Source organism: Leptinotarsa decemlineata, unplaced genomic scaffold, assembly GCF_025532065.1.
Source record: "Leptinotarsa decemlineata unplaced genomic scaffold, Ldec_3_MD MMD2_tig00026282_RagTag_RagTag, whole genome shotgun sequence".
NCBI lineage: Eukaryota > Metazoa > Arthropoda > Insecta > Coleoptera > Chrysomelidae > Leptinotarsa > Leptinotarsa decemlineata.
Genome location: NW_027412668.1, coordinates 21,130,066 through 21,141,991, shown reverse-complemented (window position 1 = coordinate 21,141,991; position 11,926 = coordinate 21,130,066). Strand labels below are relative to the sequence as shown.

The window sequence follows — 11,926 nt, the reverse complement described above, 5'->3', positions numbered from 1 at the left end:
CGCGTCGTTGTTTCTGGGGTCGGAGAAGTAAGGTCCTTGAATTGACTTAATATAACCGTTGGGAGCAACAATTAATGTTGGCTTCAATAAATGGTAATTTTTATGTCTGCAGTAAGACTGACGGAGTACTTTGAAATTCTTGCTTTTCTCCACTTCACAATAGGCCCCGATCTATTTATACAATGGCTTTACGCTGTTCAGGATTTCGATTATATATTTGTGAACTGATTAACATTGTGTTGAATGTATTGTTCCCGAGTGATTGAACTGAAACCAATATTTTCTGGGACAAATCTTTGTACAAGTGATCTTCTCACATTTGCAATTGCCATACTTGTGCATTGCCTCAAATGATATTTGAATATGACTTTCAAAAAGTCGTTGGAGAGCCCTTGTTTGAGTTTGAACAAAAAAGCCAGGAAATTTTTTTTTAAATATATATGTCGCCACCTTCTATTGGTACAGAATCGCTGTAGATATAGATATTGCGGAACTGATTCTTATTCATTGGAATGATCGATTTTGATTCTTTATCTGTGAAACTCTCTTCATCCTGGAAATCCCATTGTGGAATGTTCTGTACATTCCTAAGTTCTTGAAAGAAAACCACCAAATTCCTTTTTTTCATTTTACATGATCGAAAATTCAACTGCATCCCAGGAAGAATTTATCTCAGAAAAAAACATTCTCATGCAAGGCCCCAGCATTATCTCTGATATAAATGTCAGTGTTTTTGTTTTGAAAAACATTTTTGAAAACAAAAACACCGACTCAGTTTGAGGAACGTCCAGTCGTCTTCCAAAGCAGTTATCTCTTCCATTACTGCCCTATTAAAATTCAGGCACAGTCTTGTGAAGTTGTCAAAGGGAATATCTGGTAGTCCTGATTCTTCCCTAGCAATCTCCCGTTTTCGTCATTATTCACCCCATCTAATTTTGCCATTCGTTGTATATGGAAAATATTGTTGCATATGAAACATTTTGAAGCATTTTGAATAAAAGCCATCAGAAAGGTATGAAATGTAAAATAAACAGGCAAAAGATTCAAACTTTAGAAAAATCTTTTATTTCTGACCGGGATATTATAAGCTTATATCGTCATAGTTACGCTATCAATAAAGAGTGTCATAACTCCCTTGGGACATTATAGATTTTATAATTCCCTCTACCTTTCACAAGTAAAAATAAATAGAAATGAAAACTTAACCATATTTTATTTATTCACGTCATTACAAATAATAAATGTACAATTTTGAAATGTTCCCTGAAAATTACTTCCGCCACTGGAAACAATTTCTTCTTTTGTATGGCTGGAGCTTCTGTTCACTACAGTCGAGGTACCTGCCTCTTCTGATGACAAAGTAGACAACATACGCGCCGTTTTATTTCTCAATTCGATGCTATCCTCCAAATACCCCTCCGCCACCGTGGAATTTTTCTCCAACCTCCGTGTCTTTTTAAGTTAGTCATAGTTGCTCCTGCATTGGCTAGAGCAGTAGCAGAAGTGCGACGAAGGCAATGTCCCGTATAGGAAGATGAGTTTGGCAATCCTAAATACATTGCGATTTTGCTGGGGATTTTCCCAAACATGTTTTTTCCAATTGGCTGAGATGTACATTTATTTTGTCGGAAGCTCAAAAAAAATCGTTCAATGCCTTTAGGACGCAAAGACATATAAAGTCTTAATAAAGGCAAAGCGGAGAACTCTTTTTCATCCACAACTGTAAATTTCTTCGATACACCAGTTTTACTTTCCGGTACGTTCACTACCATAACGGAATCCCGGTCCTCTATATCCGATATCTTCATATTCAAAAGTTCCTGACTTCTGCATCCTCCAAAATAACCCATAATCAAAACAACCTATAACAAAAAAAAGGAAATAAATACACACAAAAAGGAAAATAAGAAAAAAATTACCTTATGCAATAAATGAATATCATTAGGAGCGTCCTTTAGGAATCTGATAACATCTTTAGGAGATAAAACAGCAGACTTTTTCGGCTTATAACTCTTACTCTTCCGTTTCAAAAAAGCCTGTAGTTCATTGAACTGTGTTATCTCGTTTCTCATGTATAGTCACCATCGATTTTAGCATTGACCATTTAGTCCATAAAGAATTCGGACTATACGTTTCTGACTGAAACGAATAAACACAATTACTACCAAATCTACCGAAAAACATAGAAAATTCCTTACCAGTTCTTGAAAATATGCCAGAAATACAGTTTCAGTGACATCTTTTGGCATAACATTTTTCCGTGTCAGCCAGTCCAGATATATCTTGTATTCTTTTTGGTATACGGCTTCACTTTTCGATGGAATTAATGATTCTCTTGCTTGTTCAGCTTTTTTCAAAAAATCCTCCATTATATTTGGGGTAGAAAACACGTTTTCACCGCAAACACAGCTTGATAACAAAGTTCTGTTTATAAACAAGTAACATAGCAACAACCTAGCAACAAGAAAACTCTACTATAATCAACGGTACCTGATTCAAATATACCGGGAAGGTAATGAATTGGTACATTTTTCCGTTTCAAAAATGAACAAAATTTTATTGAAATCGGTCAGAAATAAAATTATCTATGTACCACGGGAATTAATGAGCCTTAATAACCTCAGGCAATTGCTGTCCCTCGGGCCAGAGGCCCTCGGGACGCAAACTTTGCCATCGGTAATTAAGGCTCTCCTAATTCCCTTGATACATAAATAACTATTATTTACCATGTATACATTACATGACTACAGACATTACTAATTATATGTCATCGTGACAACCAATATACAACTGGTAACTTGATAAAAAAAACGTGATACCGGTTGAAATATTAGTTCAGTAGCGGATGAAGTAGATAAAACTATTTGACAATTTAGGAATGCGATTATGGAATGGTTGGTTTAATTATACAGTGCATTTCTTTAATGTACCCCCCCTTTTATTTTTTGAACGCGTCAACTCAAAAAATTGAAATTTGGGTTAATGAAATTAATGCATGAATACTTTATTTTGAAGTGAAATTGACAGATGAAACTTTTAAGATGGCGATTGGGCGCCATCTGGGGAAAAAATAAATGGAAAGGGGGTCTTGTGACACATCATTTTGAAGTTCCTGACGAATACTTCACAACCCTAGGTGAAAAAACCGAGGTGAAAGACTTAGGCATTACTTATAATAGTACTCTTTCCTTCACAAAGCATATAATGGTATTAGTAAAATCTGCAAATCGTATGTTGGGATGAGACAAACGCGTGAATTTAATAATATAAATACAATTAAATTACTCTACTATACTATAGTTAGACCAAAACTGGAGTTTGCTTCAATAATTTGGACAGGAGAATACAAAACTACTTTAAAAGAAATTGAAAAGGTTCAAAACAAATTTCTTCGATATCTCTATTTTAAAAAATATCATAAATGGCCCGATTACAATTTAATATGAAAATCACGGCTAAGGAGCGAATTCAAAATATTATCATTAGAACAAAGACGCAATTTGTCAGCCCTGATATTCATATATAAAATAATTAATAATCGAATTGATTCCCCCGAAATTCTACACTTGATTCCGTTTCATGTCCCTTTACGCCGTACTCGACATACAATTATGTTCAATATTTCTGTGTCAATATCTAGCACTAGATCACCTCTCGCAACCATGTTGATATTAGCTAATGAATTCAATGAAATAACGGATATTGATTGGTCTTTACCATATTCAAAATTCCGTAACACAATACTGAATAATATACTGATTATATCTTCGTGAAAATTAAATCTACCTAAATCTGTACCCCAACAGTTCTTATAGTAGGTACGTAATAAAAATATATTTCTTTTTTAAGTTGAATTTACATTGTATATATTGTTAATAATAGGAATCCATGTAATAAAACTTAACAAGTTTGTATGGGTCAAATAAATAAATAAATAAATAAAGTCAAGATCTTCACCTACTACAACATGGCGGAACATTAAATAATTTCCTGAAGACAAACACATTAATATCGATATTTCTAGAAATATTTCTTTTTATCTGCCATATGATAATTCCAACCAACCGACAAGGTTTTTTAAGTTATTTTTTGTTTATAAAAACGACAAAAAATGTCAGTACGACAATGAACATCATTGTTCAGTTAGAATATTCCAATTTAATTTTCGATTTTACTAATAGAAAGGTACCACGTCAACAATCTATCAATATTTTAGGACCTCTATTTATTGATCAAAATTTGACAGGGAAACTGTATTTGAATATGCTGGAAACTACTGTTGACCCTCACATCACTGAAATCGTCGAAGCGATTCCTGAAGAATTCTACATGGATATTGTATTCCAACAAGATGGAGCACCACCACATTACTCCAGACAAGTAAGAAACTATTTGGATACTACTATTCCAGGTCGTTGGATTGGTCGTCGACGTCCTACAGAATAGCCAGGCCGCTCGCAAGACTTGACACCTTTGGACTTTTTTTATGGGGCTGAACCTTTTTCAATATCGAATATAGGGCAGAGAATGATAAATATTTGTAGAGACTGTATTTGAAAATGTTCGGCGTGAAATATCGGATAGGCTGTTCGTATGTCAAGAAGTTCAAGGCAACCATTTCGATCATCTTCTGAACTGACCTCCAGCTTATTACCTCATATTTTGTAGTTGAATGTCAATGTATTCAGGCAATTATTAAAAGTTCCGTCATTTTGTAGTAGTTGAAGATATTGACATTATATTCTAGAGTTATGAAGCATCCGTCAGGAGCTTCAAAATGATGTGTCACAAGACCTCCCATTACATTTAATTTTTTTCCCAGAAGGCGCTCAGTCGCCATCTTGAAAGTTTCATCTGTCAATTTCACTTCAAAATGAAGTATTCATGCATTAATATCATCGTCCCAAATTTCAATTTTTTGAGTTGACCGTTCAAAAAATAAAAGGGGGAAGGGATATTAAAGAAATGCACTGTATAATGAACGAAAATTAATGTGGGATTATGTCAAATACATTATTCCGTAAAAGAATGATAGGATGATTGAAAAATTGAGAATGATGAAACTTTGCTTATTTGTGACATGTTCTAGTTTTCATTTTCTCACACGCTATTTTGCCGACTTTGAGCCGTTTTTCTCTTTCTGATTTAATTTTTCGTAAAGTTCGCATGCAAATCCCTGTGGCCTCAGCTACTAGTACTTGAACTTTCAAAGTTTAAATACAATATCGGTTACAATTTTACTTATTCCACAAATGTTATAATCTGAAACAAATATATTTTTTTTATTTAAAAAATAACCGCATCAACCGCGAAATGTTATTAGCGGAGGAACAATTAGTTATAATTATATTTTATGTAATATATGAATAGATTTCAAAAAGGTTACTAAAGAGTTCTAGTTCACCACGTCTAGGGCAGAATTGAAATCACTGGGAAGTCTTGCTTCTTGTATTTCATATTCAAAAACTGGGCACTTCAGGATAATGTGTTTCACACTGTTGCTCACACCACAAATATCACACTCCGCAGCAAGATATACCGTATAATTTTGTAGACATTGTTTTTGTATAATACATTTTCAACATAGCGGTTGCGGCGGGACTAGCCAGGGGGCCGGTACCGACATACATGTCGAACTGATAATCTCCTTTGTTTTGAACTCTCTGAAAAAGACTGCTTAAAGCACATTCAAAAAAGTTTCCATCGATAGACATACATTTTCCGTATGATATGTGAATGATATCTATATATATTATAACGATATACCAGTGGGAACACGTCTACAACTACTATTATTCAATTTAATCGAAATCAGCGCTATTTAAATCAATGCACTTTTGTCAATATAACACAAGTCGATTAATTCCGTCAGCATGAAGATTGGTGATTGGCATTCGATGAGGTCGACGAAGATCGTTTTTACCTGGTCCTGATTGGCGAAGGTTCTACCGGAGAGAAAGTTATCGAAGTGCCTGGAAATATCGTAGTCGGTTGGGGAGAAGTCTGGAAAGTATGGTGGGTGAGGCAGAACTTCGACGCTCAATTCATTTTTCAGACGGTGATTTGTCAAACGTGTGTTGTCGTGGAGCAGGATCAGACCTTTTCTGTTGATCAATGCCGGCTGTTGTTGACGCAATTTTTGGTACATTTTGTGGTACGTCGTACATCCCGGCAAAAACAATTATGTAAAATTGACATAATATAATATGTGTTATGTAACATGTTATGTTAACCTTACATCCCTGTTATGGCGAAATGTCCGCCACAAATTCAACCTGATTTTTACGTAACATTAATGTCATTATTTTACGAATATTTTATATAATTTTGGTGGGTAAATATAAACAAATATAACAAACTGACATAAAAATATTACATAACATTCTCTAAACTTACATCCCTATGTAGAAACGTCAGCCACAAATATAACCTTATTTTGACATAACACTGATGAGACTACTTTAAATATATTTGAAAATACTATGTTATTCACGAATGACTTCTCTACCATACCAATCCACTTCACACGTTTATGCACATTTCGATAATATTTTGGACGCAATTGCACTCGCTCGCAGAAAAACTTAGTCGATCAAAAATAAAGGTTTTTTCATCCTAGCGCCTAAACGATTGAATTTTTTTAAATGAGATCGAAAATAAAGATACCTCAAACATTAAACCATCTGATGAACCCATTATTATTTTTGTAACTTTTTCCATTCAATTTTTATTTTTATTTAAAGTGTGATCGACTTAACCCCGCATTTTGGGTAAAGTCGGTCACCTGTTTTAAAGCATAGAAAAATCGACTTTTCCCTCTTAAAGGGTAAAGTCGATCTACGTACAATAAAAAAAATATGTTTTTTCTTTTTTAGTGAAATGAATCCATCAAAAAATAGGAAAATGCTTCTTTTTTTGAAAGACATGTAATCTTTATTTAAAATAACTTAACAAAACAACTAAAAATGATAGAAAAACATAGGAACATAATTTAATCACAAATTCTAATACCTATCTACGAACTACACAAATTCTAATACCTATCTACGAAAAATGTCACATTGGTATGTAGATAAGTTCAGTCAACACTTCAATAAAATATACCTAACAAAAAATATAAAATTCTTAGCTGTAAAAAATAGCTTTGGTAAAAGAATATAAATAATTAAAACTCATTTCAGAAGACCTTGTTCTTCTTCGCGAAGATGAAAGATGTGCCTTCCACGTTTTTTCCTTTCAAGTTAACCTTTCTTTTAATCTGCTCTAATGTAATTATTGATAGGTCCGGAATTTGCGGATATACAAAAAACAACTCTTTCTTTGACTCCGTCTTGCGCATTGTATTAACAGTAATTTACTCACCTGAGATAGTTTCAATCTTAGCAATGTCTGTCTCTTTTGTTCTTTTTGAATTTCACTGATACGTAATCGTTTACAATAAAAGTTTCAGAGTTTTGCTCATCTGCCAAGCTTTTGCTTATGGTAGAGGATTCTCCTATTTCGTATTCTTCTCTGAATGACTTCTCTGACTCCACAATATCTAAATCCAATTTTTTTTCTGATTCAATGTCACTTATATTCTTATTTTCAGCTTGCTCAGGTTCTTCTGATTCGCTGTCACTTCTGGTGTTGATGTTTTGTGATGTGCATCTGGATTCAGCTATTAGCACATCCGATGTCCCTATGCTCTTTTCTGCAGATACATTCAGTTTTTTCCCTCGTTTTATAGTATTTGATGGACCTGTCCGAAGTTGTTCAAGATGGTCTACTATAGCACCTGTCCATGATGTTTCAAGGGTATCGTCAACTGTTTTACGTGGCATTTTCTCAAGTACAGCATCCGGATTGAATGGCACGATGCCACATGCCTTGAACCCTGCAATAGAGTTGGCTTGAGATCTGAGACCAACAGACTCCACAGTCTCCTTAAGAAGCTTTGGAAATACAGTTTTGGGAAGCACTCCTCTATTTTTTAACTTCCATGTTTCTAATACCTTTTTCCATGCAGCCTTAAGAGGTCGAAAGAAAGCTACATCTAGAGGTTGTAGCAGGTGTGTCGAGTTTGGTGGAAGGAGAACAAACCTAATATTGTTATTTTTGCATTCTCGTATTATGCCTACAGTGACGTGGCTACTTAAATTATCTCCGATCAGAACTTTATCTCCGTCTAGCTTTTTGAAGTGCGGCAAAGCAATAGAATAGAACCAGTCTTCAAAGATGGTGGAATCAAACCTCCCGCTGAGAGTGCGATTGTATCTGGCCCCTTCTATACCCCCTTCAGTCCATCCCACATACAAATGTTTTGCCTTATAGACAATGTATGGTGGAAGCATCGTGCCGTCCCCTGATATCGCAAATATGACCGTAGTGCTAGTTTTCGTGCTATCTATGGCCCTATGTGCATGTTTGGTGCCTTTTTTTAAAACTACTTTCACAGCACCGGGGTCATATACGAAATTCGTTTCGTCATAATTGATAATATTAGAATATGGAATATTCTTTATGACATTTTTTAAATTTCGGAAATAATCTTCCACTGACTCGTAGCTTAACGCTGCTTGAACTCGTTTCGTATTTTCTGCCAGTTTTATGGTAAGATTGGGATTTCGCTTCATAAAACCATTAAACCAATCTGTTCCAGGTAAATTCTCTATAAACCTTGGTTCTGTCAACCCACGCTTTGTTAAATAATGCTTTACAATATGCTTGATGTCGATTGGCTTTAAGCGGAATTCCCAATTGGCGCAAAGTTGCAGGATTTCGGACAAAAGTCTTTCTTCGTTTGCATCTAGGGCGGGCGGCCTCCCATACTTCAGCTGATGTCGTCCGTGAAAGTGATCATTGAGTGTCGAGAAAGGGACGGCAAATTGTTCAGCGGCAACCCTCATTGACATTTTATCTTGCTTCACCGCCGCCACTGCCCTCTGAAGGAATAATTCGTCATAATTTTTCTTTCCCCGGGTACCAAACTTTTTCTCATAGTGTCGAGGCATCTAAGAACAAATAAAAACAGAATTAATATAGACATAAAATGACTCTCTCACTAAACAGGGCATCGCCATATGTTTGGCAACACTGTACAGGTTGTTCTGTGTACCTTATTGTACTATACAATAAACATAACTTAAAATATTACTTCTTAAATTGAAAAGTAGGTAATAATAACATAGGTGTTTCTGAAACTGACAGTGATCGAAATTACCCCTCAACAATAGTTTTTTTTTAAACCTCCAATATAGTATTGAAAAAATTAAATTATAGTGTTATTTTTGTTTATTCACATTCACAAATAACTATTTTTTCCCATATTTTTACGAAATATATTCCTTCGCACAAGCTGTAAGTTGTGGAATCAATCGTTTTCGCATGTTTATATTTTAGCCAATTTTCAATCTTCTATAAATACGTGTGCCTACATGTTCTTACCTTATGTGTCACTGAGCGCTCTGCAGTTGATCACTACCAAAATTTCACTGAACCAGTGGACAGTTGTCCACTATATAAAAATGCACCCTTCCCGTTTTACGCGCTTTTTTCTTCGCAGTGGCGTGCTTGATCGATTTTTCCCCGCATGATCGAAATTACCCCGTTTGACGGTACTCATCAACAAAAACGCAAATCCCAACGTACCGCGTGATAAGAATGTCTCAAAAACTCTAGCCTCTCCCACAGAACTTCACACAGACCAACATAACTCGAAAACTCAGAGAGATTCTCATTTCTCAAAGAGTCAAGTGTGTCTGGATGTTACCAACCTGAAAACAGGAACGTAATATTGAAGGAAAAACTTTACGTAGGAGTTAAGTGAAATATTATTGACGTAAGTTTTTACGTAATAGCTACGACATATTTACATAAACTATTTATGTAAATATGGGGTTAAAATGTAATGGAGTATTTACGTAGATGTATTATATAAACATGTTCCGTTAATTTTGTGTAATATTTACGTAAATTTAACACGTGTGTTTGCTGGGATGTTTTTTTTTTTGATGAGTTTTCGCCTTTGGGAAGAGCCTGTGTGGATGATCGGTGTCCAACCACTGAACGTCTTTTGTTGTCGTAGAGGATCCACTTTTCATCACACGTGATGATCCGATCTAAAAAAGGATTGTTTTGGCTGCGCAAAAGCAAAGAAGAACATACCTCGAAACGTGAACATTTCTGTCGATAGTTCAAATCGTAGAGAACTCACTTTTAGAGCTTTTTGACCTTTCCAATAGGTTTTAAACCATCAAAGATACGGAGCTACAAAAATATGACATTAAAACGGACAAAACTTTTGAAATAATATAATACAACATCTTTGATTCTTTCGAGCAGATAATTTGACAAATAAATATCTTTTCCTCAAAGTACTTGTTGAAAAAAGAAGAAAAGTATTCTACCTTTCCAAAAAATCAGAGCGGTCTTCATACGGTCTTAGTACATTGTGTTCTTCAAATTCATTTATAACTCATTTATAACTCGTATCTTGCTTTAGTAACCATTGTCAAAATATTGGAAAAATAAATGAAATATACTTATATACTAAGATTCTCCTGCACTCCCTTATAATTTCGAAGCTTTATTTTTAATTAGTCAGCAGAAGCTATCATCTTTCATCCCTCTTTCTCTGGTCTGCGATGATGCTACTATGTGTACTAACAAATTTTGTAATTTATAATGACCTCCCCACAGGTGAGTCGTTGGTTCTTCACATAATGTCTTGATGAACATCATTCTTTTGACACATCGTAATGACTCAGACCGAAAATAAATTAAGGAAAGTTATGGAGTACGACTGAATGACAGTGACATAATTGTTTCAAGGTGATACATCGTTTTAAGGACCATGTTGACATAAATTATTCAATTTGTTCCATCAACACAAAGAGGAGTTTATTGGAGCGCAAGTGAAGCTCATTTAGGAAAGTTACCGAGACTAACCCAACAAGTAATAGTGTTTGAACGAGTAACGGGTGTTACAATTCACAATTATCATGAAATTGTGTTTCCTAATTTAATGAAGTAGAATTTTCATTCATTATTTGAATAAATGAAGACAAAAGTAAAATTTTATATCTTTGGGGAAAAAAACGTTATAACTATATAAATGTAATAGTGAGTCAGCGGATTCATATTTCTTCAAAAAAACAAATGTCCAGAAACATTTGACACAATTTTATTTGAAAAATTTATTCGATAAACATTATTTGTATGGTGTTTGAGGACCCGACATTTTCTTTTTCAAATTTTACCACTTCTAGAAAATTCCACGTATCACAGCGGGTAATGAAAATGAACCTATACAGGGTGTTTATCAAAAATGCGGTAAAAAATTAAGGGACTATTTCTTGTGCTATTCTAAGGATATTTGATATTGATCATTGTTAGGTGTCATACAAGGATTTTCATATATGTTGAGTTTTTAATAACTAACATTAGTGTATTTTGATGAAGTGTATGTTTTTGAAGCATTATAATTTGCCATAATTTACTCTTTCTCACTATATCATGACTAGCTTTTTGCCAGGATTTTTTTTGTTTTTCAAAACTTCAATGCATTTCCGGGATACTTACTTTACTTACTTACTTACTTACTTTACTTACTTACTTCACGGGATACTACTTATTCTTTGTCAATAACGTCTAACAACTACGAACTGACCTACAAAATGTATACTCTAAGGGATCTCATGAAATTAAAGGAGAAATGTACGATAATGTCCTGAAAAAAACATAATTCACTCAAAATTGAGTATTGTGAAGAAAAACAGTTCATTTCAATGGCAAATAATTACAGAGTGAATTATTTAATATCAGGAGCGTGACTGACTTTCATTATATTGGAAAGATGTGTTAAATTCACCTTTTTCTATGGGAATGTTATTAAAAAAACTTGAAACATGAAATATGAAATTTAAATTTAGACACCATTATTTTG

General features: G+C 34.3%; 1 protein-coding gene across 1 annotated transcript; it reads right to left on the bottom strand.

Moving 5' to 3' along the window:
• Window positions 1-1,388: 1,388 nt before the first annotated feature.
• On the bottom strand, window positions 1,389-2,718 carry LOC141484593 (uncharacterized). Its single transcript, XM_074179564.1, has 3 exons — window positions 2,199-2,718; window positions 1,920-2,139; window positions 1,389-1,862 (listed from the first exon to the last, which is right to left on the bottom strand). Exons 2-3 carry the CDS (start codon window positions 2,070-2,072, stop codon window positions 1,389-1,391), a joined length of 627 nt encoding a protein of 208 aa, XP_074035665.1. The 5' UTR covers window positions 2,073-2,139; window positions 2,199-2,718.
• Window positions 2,719-11,926: the final 9,208 nt, after the last annotated feature.

Bases quoted from the DNA above. Each gene is read 5' to 3' on its own strand.
- LOC141484593 (XM_074179564.1), bottom strand. From the start codon at position 2,072: ATGAGAAACGAGATAACACAGTTCAATGAACTACAGGCTTTTTTGAAA. The intron at 1,863-1,919 runs GTAATTTTTTTC...TTTTTGTTATAG, and splicing joins ATATTCATTTATTGCATAAG to GTTGTTTTGATTATGGGTTA.